Source organism: Lipotes vexillifer, unplaced genomic scaffold (genome assembly GCF_000442215.2).
Source record: "Lipotes vexillifer unplaced genomic scaffold, Lipotes_vexillifer_v1.1 scaffold1400, whole genome shotgun sequence".
NCBI classification, from domain to species: domain Eukaryota; kingdom Metazoa; phylum Chordata; class Mammalia; order Artiodactyla; family Lipotidae; genus Lipotes; species Lipotes vexillifer.
In genome coordinates, this window is record NW_006774288.1 from 383,540 (window position 1) to 402,910 (window position 19,371).

The 19,371-nt window shown below is 33.7% G+C and overlaps 1 protein-coding gene across 1 annotated transcript in view; it reads left to right on the plus strand.

Moving 5' to 3' along the window:
• The window catches only part of NCAM2 (neural cell adhesion molecule 2), a 227,056-nt gene that overhangs the window by 109,630 nt on the left and 98,055 nt on the right, over positions 1-19,371 (plus strand). Inside the window, exons 10-11 of the mRNA XM_007449094.1 lie at positions 4,356-4,543; positions 8,136-8,232. Coding sequence (XP_007449156.1) covers positions 4,356-4,543; positions 8,136-8,232 — 285 coding nt within the window. The remainder of the gene's footprint in view (positions 1-4,355; positions 4,544-8,135; positions 8,233-19,371) is intronic.

Sequence of the window (19,371 nt, forward strand, 5' to 3'; positions counted from 1 at the left end):
TGCTTTTCTTTTTAACTGCCAAAATGTATTTTCTCCGTACAACATTTCAAGCCTCTCATGATGTGAAAGGCTTACTCTTCTGAAAAGGCCTAATTTTCTGAAAATTAGAATTTTGGGTTTACCAACCCGAGATCCAGCTACATTTGTTTAGCCTGAAGTCTTCACGTGTTGCCTCTGCCAGAGGCACATCCTTTTCCAAAAAGTGGCCCAGTATCAATTGTTCGATTTCATTAACATGCCAACCTTGTGCCAGTGACTACAGCTGCCTTGCTACTGGTTTGATATTTACAAAGCATGCAATGTACAGGAATTTAGTTTCTGTTTTATTGTAGAGAGGAGTTATCAGTACTTTCCTGCCTCACACCTCAAATACATTTTTAAATGTAGCTTTCAGTATAGCATGTTTTGCCTGTAGCACGTTTGCATTGCAGCATCAGTAATTCCAAATTAAATTCTCACTGAGATCATCAGGCAAGCAATTATTGGCAATTGCTTGCTTTTACAGAAAAGCCAAATTATGCCCTAAGTTTATGGTTAAGTTATAATAATATAATACACATACACACAGATGCTATATTGCAGACAGAGTAGACTATGAGTCAGGTATTAATAGTTACATTAATGTGTGTGATTTTCATATTGAGCTATATATATATTACATGCAAATACATTATTTATAAACCTCTCTCTAGCATATTATAATGCTAAAGAGGTTATAGTTCATATAGATTAAGCAATAATAAAATATCTTAAAGATAGAGCTAGAGCTAGAAATGGATATAGATATAGCTTAACTTTTGACTTTGAATATTGGGAAGTTTTGCTTCTCTTAAGATTGCACCCTAATTAGTTATACATTCTTAGGTTTTGCACTTAATCTTCCCAGGTCTTGAAAAAGTTTTTTCTTTCCTCTTCTCCTTGAAAATACCTTCTGATCAATTTAACTGAACCACTGAATTAAAAATTAACTGACAGTTTAATATCCAGTAAATTTAATGTACAGTTTTAGAGAACCACGTAAGCATCTTACGTTGTGTAAGCAATCAGGTATATAATTGTGACCAAGACAAATCTTATTTTATTAAAGTATAATTGACTTACAATATTTCATTAGTTTCAGCTGTACAACATAGTGATTTGATATTTTTATACATCAGGAGAAGATCACCAGGATAAGTCTAATTATCACCATAAAAATTACTACTAGATTATTACTACTGTCTATATTCCTTAGGCCATCCATACACACATTACATTCTTGAGACTTATTCATTTTATAACTTGAAGTTTGTTCCTCTTAATCTCCTTCCCCATGGCAGCTGAAAATTTTTTCTCTGTATCTATGAGTCTGTTTCTGTTTTGTTATGTTTGTTTATTTGTTTTGTTTCTCAGATTTCACATGTAAGTGAAGTCATATGGTACTTGTCTTTTTCTGTCTGACTTACATCACTTAGCATAATACCGTCTAGATTCATACATGTTGTCACAAATGGCAAGATTTCATTTTTTTATGGCTGAGTTATATTTCATTTTGTGTGTGTGTATATATATATATATATATATATACCATATCTTCTTTTTAAAAAAAAAAGTAGTCAATTTTATTCTCCTTAAAGCACAAAATAGAGTCTTTGGTTGTACAAACATCACTAGTTATAGTCTTACCAGGAGGTCCTGGCTGGGGTCGGGCCATTAGTCAGCAGCCAGAATTCCTGAAAAGACCTCTTTTACATTTTTTTGGAGTATAATTGCTTTACAATGGTGTGTTAGTTTCTGCTTTATAACAAAGTGAATCAGTTATACATATACATATGTTCCCATATCTCTTCCCTCTTGTGTCTCCCTCCCTCCCACCCTCCCTATCCCACCCCTCCAGGCAGTCACAAAGCACTGAGCTGATCTCTTTGTGCTATGCGGCTGCTTCCCACTAGCTATCTATTTTATGTTTGGTAGTGTATATATGTCCATGCCTCTCTCTGGCTTTGTAACAGCTTACCCTTCTCCCTCCCCATATCCTCAAGTCCATTCTCTGGTAGGTCTGTGTCTTTATTCCTGTCTTACCCCTAGGTTCTTCATGACATTTTTTTTTCCTTAAATTCCATACAGTCTTTGTCTTTCTCTTTCTGACTTACTTCACTCTGTATGACAGACTCTAGGTCTATCCACCTCATTACAAATAGTTCAATTTTGTTTCTTTTTATGGCTGAGTAATATTCCATTGTATATATGTGTCACATCTTCTTTATCCATTCATCCAGTGATGGACACTTAGGTTGTTTCCATCTCCGGGCTATTGTAAATAGAGCTGCAATGAACATTTTGGTACATGACCCTTTTTGAATTATGGTTTTTTCAGGGCATATGCCCAGTAGTAGGATTGCTAACAGCCGGGTTAAATGATTCGAGGCAAGGGTGGCGTTGGAGCCGGCAGGGACCCCACCCCAATATACCATATCTTCTTTATCTGTTAAACCCATAAGATTCAGATTATTTGGTGGAGAAACAATCATATATCAATAAATCATTCCAATTTCTATGACCATCCTGAGGGAGAACATAGGATCTGTGGGAACACAAAGTAAGGGAACTAACCCACAATTGAAGGTTGTGGAAAGGCTGTGTTAAGTTAGCGTGGAGCTTAGTTTTGAAGGCAGCCAGGTAAAGGGAAGGACAGGCACATTGCAGTAAGGGAAAACCATAAGCAGATACATCTGTGTAATATTAGCACACTTGAGTGCCAATATGTGTCACTATTTATCTGATCCTCTTTTGTGGGACATTAAATTGTTTTGAGATTTTGTTATTAAAATAACAATGTGCTAAAAGTCCTTTATATTAACATTTGATAATATTTCTACTTTATTTCTCTGGAGAGATATCTAAGACTAGTTTGCAGAATCAAGATTACAAAGTTTTTTAAGGCTTTTGTGTTCCTGAGGAATTGTCCCAAATATATTCTCCTCAATAATGTGTGATAAAGTCCGCGTCACCAACATATTGCTAGTAGTGAATATTATAATGTTCCTGGGTTGAATAGAAATTCAATGGACCCTAGTTAAAATTGCCCCAGATTCACATACCACACCTACAACTTTGTACTAGAGTAAGCTTGATAGCTCTTACTCCAGATCCCTCATGCTTATGACAAAGTAACACCTTCCTCACAAAGTCATGAAAAAGGTTAAATGAAATAAAATGTATAAGCTTATTGTCATATAGAAAGCATTCAATAAACATTTCATGCTTCTATGTGAGATTGGCATTGAAAACATACAGTAAAACATGTATAGGACAAGAATATTTAAATAATTATTTCTGCGTTTGTACTGGAGATTATAATTCTTATATTACATATCTGATATATAATCTGTTGATATAACAAAATTGGTAGAAGATCATCTTTAAGTAACTTGGGTAGTAAAACAAAAGGTTTAATTTAGGCAGTTTGAAATTGATAACATGAGGGATATTAAGTTTTAAATAGTTAATATTAGTAGCAACAATAATCAGTATAAATACCAGCAACGTTTTAGCTACCACTTAAGAGTATGTTATGTAGAAATTTGTAAAATGAATCCTCTCAATTGTACAGTCAAGATATTGAGACTCAGAGAAGTTATGGTTGCTTGGCATTTGGGCTATGTCATAGTTCTTGAATGGAACACGACTAAAAACCATGTCTGTGTCTTCAAAATTAGGTTTCTTCAATAAAATGATATAATGCATTTATAACGTATTTTCTATTTTCTCTTACCTATCATTACAGAGGTCTGGTGTAGGGCCCTGACAGTTGACACAGCATTATGGAAACTGATTAATATTCAAATTAAATTAAACATACCTGGTTATTAAAAACTGGAAATGACATTTCAGGAAAATATTTGTTGTTTAGTTGTGATATTACCATTTCAATTTAGATTTTATATCTGCCTTAAAATATTTTATAGAAGAAATTATATGACTAGGACAAAGTTAAAAAAATGACACAAGACCACAAATTTTGTTTTATCCTAAACTCTCTATGAGTTGTTTCAGAAATATATTTCACATATGTAGAGAGCCATTAATTTATTTCATGGAAATTTTTGTCAGATTATTAAAAGCAAACAACTCTGAGTGTCACTATTTCATATTTTAATAATTGGCTGACTGAATATTTTTATATTAATATTAAAATGATTTGATGAAACAGTCAAATGATATATTTTCATTATTTCTGATATCACATATTAAATATATGAAATTAGAATTGCCGTGGCTTCTTTTTGTAGTCAGTAATGATTACTATTGTTTATACTAATTAAATGACTCTCTTAAATAAAAGGTCTGTAATGTTATATTATATTGCTTTACAGATGCTCCCAAGTTCATATCAAACCAAACAATTTATTACTCTTGGGAAGGAAATCCAATCAATATAAGCTGTGATGTGAAATCTAATCCACCGGCATCAGTCCATTGGAGAAGAGAGAAATTAGTCTTGCCAGCTAAAAACACCACTAATTTAAAGACATATAGTGCAGGGAGAAAAATAATATTAGAGGTAAGTCTTCATGTACATATCAACAAATTGCATTACTTTAGCAGTTATCTACTCTTTTAGAACATGTTTAAATATCTTAGTATCTTAATATATAATATATATTTCTATCCTATAATATACATATACCCTATTGTATATATTTCATGTTTACTTACTTGAGGGAACTTTTATGCATTTGGATCATGGTTCATTAATGGTTAATGTCTCACTACTTATATAGTAAAATGGGTATATAGCAAAAGCCATTATTTTTCATGAATTTATCTTTGGAAAAAAAACACAATTGTATCAGGAAAAAAATAGGAAGAAAGAATGCGTAATTTGTCAGTTATTGAGGGCCAAATGTTTAATTTCAGTGTTGCTACTGGACACTGAGTCTGTGGTTACACCTTCCTGCTCCTTAGACTGGTATACATAAATACTATCTACTGGTTACACATTTACAAGTTCCTAAATAAACCAGATTTACTTGTTCATTGTCTCATTTTATTTTATTATTTTACATTAAGATTGTAGATAATTGTTTTTATACTGCCAAGTGCCTGGCCTTTAAATTCTGTTTGAGTACAATACCTTTAATTTAATAATTGAAGATTATGTGTGTGTATATCAATTTCCAAAGTTTATATAAGTCTATGACAATGATCATCAAGCCTCCCAATTTATGATGCTTTCATAACAATTAGGAATCTTCCTCAAACAACCTTTTTAGCTAAAAAGATGCTACATTTTCTCTACTAATTCAATATACATAAATTTTAAAGATGCATGTTTTAGAATAACATTTAAGATCCATACCACATTAACTTAAAGGTATTCGCATTGGTGCCATATTAACACTTCCACCCAATAAATGGACTTAGTGAAACATTTAGTTGATAGAATGATTTAGCTATCACTTCCCCAAATGTTTGCATAGCTGACTGTTTGGTAGTTAAGCCACTTTGTCTAAATCTCTTTCAATTTAAATTTTTTTTTTGGTTTGTTTGTTTTTTGGTATCTGTATTAGAACTATTGTCAAATTGACAGGGAGCTCAAGTTCACAAAGACTTTGGTCAGATTCAATTGAAATTTTAGGTATTTAACCATAGCAGAAAACTGAGGTTCTTTGATTAAATACATATATTCATTTTTTAATTTACGATTTTTTGAAAGTAACAAAACAGTCTATAAATTCTTTGAGTTATTGCCAATAAATGCATTTCTAAAGGACATCCAAATTTGTTCATTTGTTTTGCCTAGGCACTCCCCTGAGGTAAGAGGACAACTTTTCAATATATGAACAAAATTTGATGCAGGAGGTTTCTAATAGGTTAATTGGAATAATATCCTGCTCTGGATCATCTGTGTTGTTCCTTGCCCTGAGTAAAGATGCTAACTGTTAAATAAATGATTTTCTCACCATGGAATATACAGAAAGAGGAAATCAAGTTTTTGAAGGTTTAGGAAAAAGAATTGCAAACTCCTTTATTAACATTGTACTCTCAGTTTATATTTTGGTGTTCAAAACCACATTTGTGGGCTTCCCTGGTGGCGCAGTGCTTGAGAGTCCGCCTGCCGATGCAGGAGACGCGGGTTCGTGCCCCGTTTCGGGAAGATCCCACATGCCGCGGAGCGGCTGGGCCCGTGAGCCATGGCCACTGAGCCTGCGCGTCCGGAGCCTGTGCTTCGCAAATGGGAGAGGCCACAACAGTGAGAGGCCCGCATAACGCAAGGAAAAAAAAAAAAAAAAAAAACCACATTTGTTATTCTGTTATATTCTATCAAAGCCCAACATCTGAAGTAAACTTGAATTATTTTGACTGCATATTAAAATATGAAGAAGTGGTATCATAAGTAGATGTTTCTAGCACTTATTAGATAAATATCAACAATAATTTGCATATTTTAAACATTTAAATATTTTAAATAAATATATAATGTATCTTTGTTGTATATTATTTTGATAAAATTATCTATTATTTCACTGTGCTGGGATTGGGTGTACAACCACTATTGGACTTTACTGCTTTCCTAGAATACACCAAATATACTCCAGGGCACATGATTTGGCCCAGTTGTCTAGATCTGTGTGTTTTTAATAGTCTGTGCTACTAGGGGTATTTTCTGTATTTGTTAATCACAAAACACGATAAAGAAATTATTTCAGATAGAATTATAAAGCTTTTATCTTTTGATAGGCAAACTCCCAGGAACAGAAAAACAACTGAATTGTGCTTTTTAAAGTTTTATTCCAGTTAAAATAGGTATATTTACGTTACTTCATTAATCTTGAGGAGCTGTGCAATAGTCAGGATTCTTTGTCACGGCCATCCTGTCTTTGCGTTGCATTGATTCAGTACACATTCTTCCCTATGGGGTATACAAATGACTTTCTCATATGCCTGTAGAATAAATACATTTTTTTGGTCAAATTCCTTTCTCAATAGTAAAATTATTTTAGAGTTAAATTAACCTAATTTATTAAAACCTGAATGTATGAAAAATGAACATTTTAGTCATTTAGAAGTACTTATATAAGAGCTGTTAAAGCCTCTAGTCCTTAAACGTATGATCTATTCCTAGATGGACAGCTGACTAGAAGATGAATGACACAGCTTTTTTGTACTCTTTCAGAATTATCATCTTCAATGGACCTCAAAATTGCACTTTTAGTTAATAGCCTCCCATTATCACAAAACCATTTCCCCCTTTGGGGACAGACTTGAAATTAACAGCAACTCTTGTTGTAAGCATATTCTCTCTTAATAATAGTAACTGGGATTGAAAATTATATCTTTACTATCATCAAATCTCTTTTCTGAATTGATACTTCAGAATTTCGGTACATTATAATTACAGGGTTGGTCCCACCATTCAGCAATAGAATCCCAGAATGTTAACTTAATTATGGATTTCAAATGTGTAAGGACTGAGGTCAGCTATTTTCCACCTAAACTGAAAGAGAATTATAGGAATTGAACAGAAATGGAGGCAAGATACTGTTATTAGATATCAAGATAATGTGCCTATCTACAGGAATTGCTACACAAGGGCAATATTTCCTTGCAAAATGCCTTCCTGGAAAGATTTTTCTTTTCAATGGGTCCTTGTCTTTTGTTAGTATTTTATGTTCAATAAAGTCATAAGAGGAAGAGAAAGCTGACATATTTCGAGCCTTTCTTAACTTTAAATCTGCCTGATCTTAGGCTACAACCTAGAAAACAGTTAACAATGCTTTTCGTACAAGATTCCTATTTTCAAAGTCAGGTCTGTAGCAATTACAGAATACATATTTTCCAAACTGTGTACTACTTTCTGAACTTTCATAGGTAAATATCTAATGATTTTTCTATTCAATATATGTAACAAAATACTGGCACTTACTTAATAAATTGGTAGACTAACTTACCAATTGGTAGACTAATTTATCTGGGCCTATGGGTAGTACAGATCCATGGATTACATCTTAAAAGGACAGAAAAAAGAGGTATGGCAGGGAGTTGTGAATAATTGAATATGTGTAAAGATGGTAAGGCATGCTAGAGGCTATTTTAAAATTTCTGTGATATTGTTTTAAAATTGTGAATTTTTATTATTATAATTATTTTAGATTGCACCTACATCTGACAATGACTTTGGACGATATAATTGCACAGCCACTAACCGTATAGGAACAAGATTTCAAGAATATATTCTTGCTTTGGCTGGTAAGTATAGCACAGTAATTTCTGAGAATTCATAAAATATTTCTGGAAGCAAATAGTGTTTACATTTTGATAATCCTGATACAGGTTACTATTAGAAACAAAGAACTGCTGCTTAAAAATTTAGAACAGTTGTATCTGATATATAGTGAGGACTTCAAGATTAATTTTAACCCTGATTCTAATTCCCCCAACTTTATATATAACACATCTATGAAAGAAGTAGGAAACATATGTCTTAAGACATCAAATTACATTTCATGTAGAGTAAGAATCTTGTCAAAAAATAAAAACGAAAGATATCTTTAGAGAAAATGAAATTAATCTATTTTAAAATTCTAAATTTGAAAGAACAAATAGTAACCTTATTTTTAAGCTAAATAGAAAATTTAGAGTTATGTAACTCTAAAATGTTTCATTTTGTATATATAAAAGCATTCCAATTCTTCCCTTAAAGCTTAAAGATATAAAAATAATATCATGTAGATTAAAATTTACTTTAACTAGAAACCCTGATACGTTTTTATTTATATTTATGTGAATATATACAAGCACATATAGTTATAGAATTTGCCATTATGTTTTACAAGACTGATTAGGAATCTGGAAATATCCATTTTTATGCTTTGCAAAGTTCAGATGATGCAAAAATGTGATCTATTGTCTTCTAAGTCCAGGTCAAGAAATATCAGAAAATTACTGTAATCTTATGTTTTGATAGAATAAATAACTTCCATTAAAATATTTTAAAACTTTTTCAGACTTCAGATATGTAACTATTCTTTTATATTGTTATGAATGATATTTATTTCTTTTGATTTGTACGTATATCTCAAAATAAATCATTAGTTGTAAAGATCAAAAGGGAACTTTAAAAGTTTACAAAGCTAATAATAATCAAATTATTATGTAACTGGAAAACCTGCTATACTCCAATTCAAGTTTTATTTTACTACACTGGGGGAAAAGGGAGAGAAGGATTGTGTGAAAGAGTTTTAGGGAAGGAAACAAGAAGGAAAAAGTTAAGATGAGAGGTAAAGATAGAAGGGAAAGGAGGCCAGAGGGATGAAATAAGGAAGGAAATAAACCACTGTGCACTGTCTGCCAGGAAGTCATTAGAAAACTAATCTCAGTGAAAGTCATTGGAAGTAGACACTACACATTCAGGCATCTGAATAAACCATAATACAAACAAATTAAATTCTAGGAAAGTGAAACATATTAAATCACATCAAATTCATTGACAATAAATTGAAGTATCAGCTCTAATGGTGAGAATTCATTACTCATATTAATTCCAAGCCTTAGTAAATTAGGCAATGTTCTTGTAATTAGTATGAACTTTTTATAAATAATAACTAGACATATGATTATTATATTACTATATATATTTATGTATAATTATATTAATACTGATGTACTGTTATATATTGCCTTTTTTTTACGAGACAATGTATATGACCCAGCTTTCTATAAGGTAAAACTTGATAAATGACCACATATTTTTTTCAGTTTTTGAGAGTTCATAATTCTAAGAAAATATGAAAAATAGAACATTAAACTGTCGATATTTAAACAATCTTATTAAATTCAAGGAAATACTAATGTCTGTGTACCTTCATATCTCATATTACTTACAGTAGTATTTTTCATTAAAAAATATATTTTGTACATATATTTCTAATGAAGATATGAAATTAGTGAGTTTTCCTCTTTCCCACTATAATAAAAAAACAGAAAATGTTCATTCAAGATAAGAGTTATTATGTTATTGGAAATATTTCTCAAATACTGCTATTATCCTCATATTCCAAAATTTTGTGACTAACACAGGCTAAAATTTTGTTTCAGAAAATATATATTCAACTGAAATTGTTATGAAGATATAAAAATGAATTAGACACTGTATCTTAGGTGGGAAACATACCTTTAAATATCAATATTTATGAATATGATTCCTTTGAGGAGACTATTTAATGCTTATAAAATTAAATCTTTCTTACAGAATTCAAACACTAAAAGTATAGTGTGATTTTAAATGAAATATTATGAGAAACATTATATAGAAATTTAAATATTTCAAAATATATGTTAATACCACCATTCAATATGTCATTGGCCTATCTGACCTAGTAAAAGGTCAAGCTCATTTGACTTATTTTATTTTACACTGTAACGTATTATTTTGTTCCCAAAGAGCAATAAATTAAAACAGGCAAAATTTAGCATGAAATTTTGTACTACATATTCAGTGAAAAAAGGAAAAGCTACATTTTAAATTATTTTGCATCAAAAATATTTTTTTTCCCTCCTTTCTTCCTTCTTTCCTTCCATTTTTACCCTCCTGAATAATTAAGTCCTACCTCTGAACAAGGTAGGCATTTGTATGTGGATGGGGTAGGGCACAGCAGCCTGGCATAGGGTGCTAGACCCTGAAGGGAATGAAATGGAGTTAAGGGGTCTTCAGTGGTTCAGTGTTGGAGCCCTGGCTGTGTGAAAAGGATGTGCCTGTTTTAAAACAGAAACAGTAACCCAGAGAGGAGTATTAGAACCTGATCAGAGTAAGGAGTGTTTTAAATAAAGGAGTTGGAGCAGTGATGGATGATTCATTTCTGCAAAGTTGGTAGGGTTAGCATGGCTAATATAGCTAATATAGCTATTTCACCTTTGGAGAAGAGATTGGGAAAAGGCAAAAATTAGATTGACCCTGGGATGATGATTGGTTATTGGGGGTACTCTGGTCTTATGTACATAGATGAATAGAGAAAAGAAGTGAAGGTGGTGTGTGTGTGTGTGTGTGTGTGTGCGCGTGCGTGTGTGTGTGTGTTCAGCCACTTCTACAAGGAGCTTCCTTTGCCAGGAATGTGATTTAGAAAACAATTTCTGAGCAAATTCTACACACTGAGATGATTTGGGAGCTACAACATCCCAATAACAAAAGAGCACACTTGGCAGATAGATCTTGGTTTCTAAGTACCCTTCTTCACTGGGAGTAACCAGGGCTGTTTGTAAAATTGGCTGATTCTAGGAGTGGGACAGAGAAGTACAAGATAAGCCTGGCATAATGTGTTGAGCCATAAAGAAAGGTTTTTTTTTTTTTTTAAAGGATGGCTGTATGTTAAAAACATTCATTACCCAACTTTAACAAACATCAGAATATACATTAATTCAGCTAAGGAACATCAATGGTTGGTAAAGAGGTTGTGAGAGTTAGATGAGAAAAAATCAATATATTCTTAAAGTACCTACTCCCAAATTATTAGTTAATTACAAAGGGAAAAATAATAACTTTACAGTTGATAAAACTAGTAGATCCCATTTCTATTAAGTGATCAAAGTTAATATCATTAGCAATGAGAAAGTTAAACTTTCATACTATCAAAAAGAGGCATTGGGAAGAACACAGAATAACAGCTGTGATATTCTTGCCAAAAATGCATAATGAGAATATAGTGTGAGGAGATATAAGACAAATCCAAATTGAGGTACCATCGACAAAATAACTAGCCTTTAAAGTGCCAAAGCTGGGGCTTCCCTGGTGGCGCAGTGGTTGAGAGTCCGCCTGCCCATGCAGGGGACGCGGGTTTGTGCCCCGGTCCGGGAAGATCCCACATGCCGCCGTGCGGCTGGGCCGGTGAGCCATGGCCGCTGAGCCTGCGCGTCCGGAGCCTGTGCTCCGCAACGGGAGAGGCCACAACAGTGAGAGGCCCGCGTACCACAAAATTATGACTTAAAGTGTCAAAGCCATGAAAAGCAAGGAATGATTAAGGAAAAGACACATAACAAATAAATTCCATGCATACATCCTTTTGTTGTAAAGGACATTATTGGAATAAGGTAAAATTTGGTTGTGGTCTTTGGATTAGATGGCAATTTAATTATTTCATAGATCTTATGTAGGAGGATGTTGTGTTGCAGAAAGTAAATGCTAAAGCTAGCATCATGTCAACTTACTTTAAATAGTTCAGATTAAAAAGAAAAGTTCCATGCACTATTCTTGCAAATTTTTTATAAATATACATTTATTCTAAAAGTAAAAAGGATAAAAAGGAAAGAAACTAAGGCCAATAAACAAATATGCATAAGATAGATCCGCTTTAGAAAAGCAACATAACTTGTGAACACAGGTGACTATCTTAATAAATAGCCACATCTTTTGCATGTGTGCATACATACTTTGATATATGATCCTGTAAGTTGCTTCAAAATATTAAGAGCATTTTTCATATTAAATAATCATTTATTCACACACTACTAATGTTTTAAAATATGCAGGTATAATTTTCACTCTAAAATATAGCAATTTATTTAGACATTTCTTTTAAATCTCTTAATAAGTATGATGATAGCATTGTTCTTAACAATGGAGATACAGTCTTCAGTAACAGTGAAAATATAACAGGGTATAGAAATAGGCATATGGATGCCACTCATACTCATGAGCTGGATATTTCACCTCCATGCCTCCCACTTATTTTGCCATTATCTCTGTTGGGAAAGAACAGCTATATAAAGTTATAGTAAGAAGAGATAGAAATGATTAGATAAATTGAATCATGAGTGCTCATCTTCATAATTGTCATAGTAGTTCAGTGAATTACATGTGATATTTATACCTATTTTATAGAAGAAAGTTGCATTCACAAATTAGGAAAAAATATGTAAAAACACATTTGTTGTTATATCTATCGTTATAACAATTTAAATAATGAGTAGACTAAAATATTGGCTAGATCAAAGTGCTCCAGAGGGCAGCATTCCTTTTTATGGTACCATTCTACATATGACCTTAATGGGTCAAGTTCTATTCTTTAACCCCATCTTTGTTTTTACATTTTCATAAAAGTAATACCAAGGAACCTATGATTGTTCATTTCTAGAATGATTGTTTTTTAAATAAGACATATTTCACTGTGCTTTGATTAAATCACAAAAACCCTTCTATTAAACTCTGGCTTCATATTCATGGGCAAAGATTGGTCCAGTCCTCTCTGGTCTGGTTCTCATCTTCAGAAAACTGAAATAAATACTTTTTTTCTATAATTTTATGGGAAACACATTTTTTACATGTGACTGATAACTAATTTTGTTAGATTAATGTTTTATCAACATGCCAAATAAAAATAAAATTAGATAGAGACTGAGACAGAAAGAGATATTTTTTTAAGGATTTCATCATGAAATTTTTAAAAATGTACCTCCTGGTGACTTTCTAGCTAGGAAGCATATATATATATATATTTTAAAATGCCTATCTTGGAGCAAATTAAAAATGTAGAACACATAAGTATAAATGAAATTGCAACCATATAGTTAACAATTATCATTTCTTCTTTATAGTTTTCTACTTCCAATAGATCATAATCTGACAAGCCATTCTGTATATGTATATGTGTATTTTAAAGAGCTTTTCCTGAAAGACTTTATGTTTTCAACCTCATCAAATGATTTTATGCATAATTTTCTTAAATTTCTTAATTCATTTCATCATTGCTATACTTAATTTTTAACTGTAAACTTTTCATAGTAAACCTTAATATGGAGATGTCACCTTTGCTTTATTAATTGACACCCTTTTCTGATCAAGTTACCTTCTCCTGGGCAATTTCAGGGGAGGGACTCTGCTGTAAGCTGTCAGCAGTTAACACTTCCAGCACTGGGGAAAGGGAGACTTGGATCTCAAGGGGGTTTCAGCATGCCACAGAAGCCTCTTCAAAATCTACCTGAGAAGACCATTGCGAGGACTAAGTGAGGAAATGCAGCCAAAGCACTAGCACACGGTGTGTGCTCGACAAGTGTTAGTGACTTACTATTATAGCCAAATTATAGTTTATATTTGTCACTTTTCTTATGGGTATAAGAAATAAAGTATAAACAATAATCTATATTGTTGAGGTCTCTTTAGATATAATACCCAGATCTGGACATCACAGATGAATGCACAGTAAAATCTGATAATGGGATAATGACCTTGTTTATTCTGAACACTGTATTTTATTAATACAAAATTTCATTTGATTTTGCTACATTTTTCCTTCCAGTGTTTTTTCCTACATCTTTTTCACACAAACTGCTATTAAATGAGGTCCCCTGTGCTATGTTTCACAATTGATTTCTTTTTTTAACCTCAGTTCAGGACTCTGTACTTAACCCTATTAAATTTCATCATGCCTATTTGAGCTCATCATTTTAGCCTACTGAGACCCTGTCAAATCCACTATTTTTGCTCTCTTTCTCAGATTGATTTAATTCACAAATATCATGAAGCAGTCATCTTTATTTTCACCTAGGTCGTGGGTAAGCCTATACAAGTAATTTTTGTGAATAGAGACCATCTTACAGGTTAAACTGGATCAATTGAACAGAATTCTGTAGATATGGAATTATAGTCAATCTATTTGCCCTTGTACCTGGACAGCATTTTATCCAGACCCTTGTTCTGTAAAACTTGAAAGCAGGTTAAAAGTAGTTCACTTGAAAACACACTTTCTTCAGCTGAATATAAAACTAGATTTCTCCTACATGATCAGTTTTATGATCTAGCCTGGAAAATCTACATCTTTCTCTTTTTTCCCTATAGTGTAAGGCAAGCTTTTATTTGTCTTCAAAAACTATTTATGACATCCTGGTAATTTCCTCATTCCCATACTCCTCTGAAAAATTAAACTAATATAACTAGATATTATTTTTAGGGATCCATGCTTGTATCAATTCTGAATCACTTATTACTCTACTCACTCAGCATACATAAAGTGTGATTCTAGTAGGTGCTAAGCACTGGTTTAGATCTTGGGAATACAAAGATGAATAATACTTAGCAACTGATTTTCACAAGTAAGCTATAGTATAAAATATATGAGTTGCAATAGAAGTGTGAATCAAATGCTTGGGAACACAAAATGAAATTATGATTGTAATTCTTGGGGAAAGCTTCAAACAGGTATCAACTTTTGAACTGAATCTGAAGGAGTAGAAACAGATCCAGTGAAGAAGTAGTAGAAAGATGGAAAGAATCAAGATGGGAAAAGGCATGATCATTTAATGGAGGACTGGATGGTGTATCCTGTGGGTGGGTCAGTGGTGGTGATATGAATAGAAAGTCAGTAAGAAAAAAAATTATGGATCTCCTTAGAAACATTCATCATGTTTACATTCTGTTACATCATATATACAGCAAGGGAAGTTTGGAGTTTTTAGTCATAAAGCAACATGATCCGCTTATCATGAAACAACTATCTTGATTTCTATGTTTCTATTTCTATCTTTCTCTAAATAGCCTAATATATAAATGTATATATATATATATATATATATATATATATATATATATATATAGAGAGAGAGAGAGAGAGAGAGAGAGAGTATATATATAACATATTATATATATATATATTTAAAATTAGGGAAATGGATTGCTTTTCTTTTGCTCTGGTGAATGTCAATATGAAAAAATAAGCCTTTTTCCTTTCTTTTCTATTTTCCTCTTTCTTTTTTCTCCCTCCCTCCCTTTCTTTCTTTCTTTTTTAAAAATAAATTTATTTATCTATCATCTATCTATCTATCTATCTACCTACCTATCTATCTTTGGCTGTGTTGGGTTTTTGTAGCTGCGTGCGGGATTTCTCTAGTTACGGCGAGCGGGGACTACTCTTTGTTGCAGTGCGAAGGTTTCCCATTGCAGTGGTTTCTCTTGTTGTAGAGCACGGGCTGTAGGCACATGGGCTCAGTAGCTGTGGTGCATGGGCTCAGTAGTTGTGGCTCACGGGCTCTAGAGTGCACGCACAGTAGTTGTGGCACACAGGCTTAGTTGCTCTGCAGCATGTGGGATCTTCCCGGATCAGGACTCAAACCCATGTCCCCTGTGTTTGCGGGCAGATTTTTAACCACTGAACCACCAGGGAAGTCCTTTTCTTCCTTCCTTCCTTCCTTCCTTCTTTTTACTTTCTTTATTATTCTAGAGTGGAAAATAATTCCTTCTGTCTTAAATAAAATTATTGTGACCTTATGAATCCTTCTGGCTACTGCATCATTTCTCCACTTCTGCATCATTTCTGTTAATAAAGTTCACAAAATAATTGACTATATTTGCTGCATCTAATTACTTTCCTCTCATTCTGTCACAAACACTTTCAGTCTTGTTTTTACCTCCACTGCTCTGTAAAACCTACTATTATCAAGGTATCCACTGACCTTCTTGTGCTCGATCCAGTGGTCAATTCTCAATCCTCATACTTCTTCATCTAGCAGCAGATTACACAATTGAGTGTGTCTTTCTCCTTAAGTCATCTCCCTTACCCACAACATAGCAGTCATGTCACCATGCTTTCCTGGTTTTTCTTCTTCCTCATCGGGCTCTTTCTGGTCTTCTTTCCTAGTAGTTCCATATTTCTCTGAACTTTAAAAATCATTGTACTTCAGTTTGGGGATCTCTTTTATTTTATCTACACTCACACCTTTGTTATTCTAATTTTTATGATTTAAATACCACCTATACTCTAAAACTCCAAAATATGTCATCAGCTTGGATATTTTCCCTGAATTCTATACTTTTATATCAAGCTTAATTCCCTCTCCACAAAGATGTTCTAGAGCCAATGCAAATCTCCAAATGTCCAGATATCAAAAGCTAATCTGTGTTCACCTCTACATATCTTCCTTTGGCATTCTTTCCTATCTCAGTAAGTGGCAACTGTCTCCAGTTGTTCAGGTCAAGAGACTCACAGTCATCGTTGATCAACTTGTTTACTCAGACCATACACCCAACACTTTAGCAAGTCTTATCGACTCTTTTACCAACAAGGTGTTTACAGGGTCTTACTATTCTCATGAAATTTCTATGTTCTATATTCTATACTCTAGTTGTTTTTGTTGGTTTGGTTTGGTTTTTCTTTTAATGTATATTTTTGCATAAAGTCCTAAACTGGCTTTCCCATTTGGCTTATGCCTCCCCCCCCCACCCCCGGAGTATAGCCTAAATAAAAGATCACAAGGACTTATTATTATTAAACAAATAGTTAAGTAATTAAGGCATAATTCTCTTCTGCTGAAAGCATTCCAGTGGCTTCCTATTTTGTTCAGAGATGAAGCTATAGTGATTATAAAGACCTATCATGCTTCACAAGGTTTCTCTTCACCCCACCCCCAGTGGCCTTCTCTGAACTCCATCTCCTTTCCCCACACCTTGGTCATCTTGCTCTCCACAGACTGCCCCCCTTCTCTAAACCCTCAAGGCGTTTCATATGAGTTGTTTTCTTATCCTTTAAGTCCTTGATCAAATATTAGTTTTTTAACAAAGAGATTCCCATCCACAAAATTCAAACTTACAACATTCCAACTCTGCTTCCATCCCCACCTAAACTATCACACTTGTCTGCTTAATTTTGACCACAGTGTTTGTACAAAATAATTTATATATTACAATTATTTCTATGTAGTTAGCATGTAATCTCTATAAGAGAAGTGATGGCTGTCTCAATTTTTATCCCAGAACATAGAAAATTGCCTGGCTTATAGTAGATTTACATGAATTATCGAATGTATAAAGGATTCAGTGTGTTTCATTTGATTTGCCTATGAATCATAGTTGAAACACACAATTAATAATGGGACATGGGACTCCATGAATTTTTTTTTTTTTTAATTAATTTATTTATTTTTTGGCTGTGTTGGGTCTTCGTTTCTGTGCGAGGGCTTTCTCTAGTTGTGGCAAGTGGGGGCCACTCTTCATCGCGGTGCGCGGGCCTCTCACTGTCGCGGCCTCTCTTGTTGCGGAGCACAGGCTCCAGACGCGCAGGCTCAGTAGTTGTGGCTCACGGGCCCAGTTGCTCCGTGGCATGTGGGATCTTCCCAGACCAGGGCTCGAACCTGTATCCCCTGCATTGGCAGGCAGATTCTCAACCACTGCGCCATCAGGGAAGCCCCGGACTCCATGAATTTTGACAAGGCTCAAGACTTGGGTATAATTGAGGAAATCATTAATAATTAATACCTCAGATTAAATGGAGAATATAAGAGGTAAATGATGTAATCAAGGACAGATCCCTGGAGTATCTCAGTTTAATTGATGGATTTTTAAGTATATGAACAAATAAAATTGAAAACAATTATTTAGAGAGTTAGTGTAACTGCCTGAGAGGAGAAAAATTTAAACATATGTGATTAAATGCTGTTAAAAGATCAATAGGATAATGATTTGATTTGGCATTTGGGTAATGAAGTGAGGAATTTGCAGGGTCTCAGATGTGCTAAAGATTGGCTATAACATTAGATTAAGCTCACAATTGAAATAGGAAAAAATATATAAAATTTATTGGAAATAAGGTGGCTGCTCAGAGCAGAAGCAGATGGAACCCATCTCAGCATCATCCCTGAGGTGCATGCAGTTGATAGCTACACTCTGCATGTTAGGGTCTTGCTAAATCTAGGAAGTTCAATTCTTTATATGATAATTCCCTTAATATTTGAGACTTTTTATTGGGTGGAGACTGATGAACAAACCTAGGAGAAAAGAATTTAATATAGAGAATTGGGTGGTTATAAAGTCATTTGAGAAGCAGGGAAAAGGGAAGGCACAAGATAGCCACCAATCGTCTGGCTTCAAGGTCATAATATACCTCAAGTGAGGTGCAAGGTCAATTCTGCAACTGCTAATCAGAGGTCAGAAAGCCCCGCAGCCAAGCTGCCCTGCTGCTGATATCACAGCCACTAGCACCAGGAACTGTGTGATTAGACTGTGGAATAGGGAGTCCAGCTGCTTCTATCATCCACATCTGTAGGTCTCCTTGTCCACGGGCACCTCCTCAGAAGAGTAGGGATGTCACACACGCTCCTTCAGCATGTTAAACCACTAAGATGTGCAGCTCATCCTAAGTGCCTCCATGGTTCTAACAACCATAGCAACAAGTGAACCTGGGAAATAAAGTTTTAGCCTTCCATTTCTTATGATAAAGGGGAGTAGCATAGATGATAGAAATGGATGTGGAGTATCATTAGAAAATATTTAAGGTAAGGTTTCAAACACCATTCTAGAAAAATATTCACTTCAGTACTTTCACTTACAAAGGCTGACAAATATCAAACTGTTCCTATTGATCTAAGTTTAGCAAGACCACATCCTCACCTGTGGGGAAAGAGTTGAGTCAG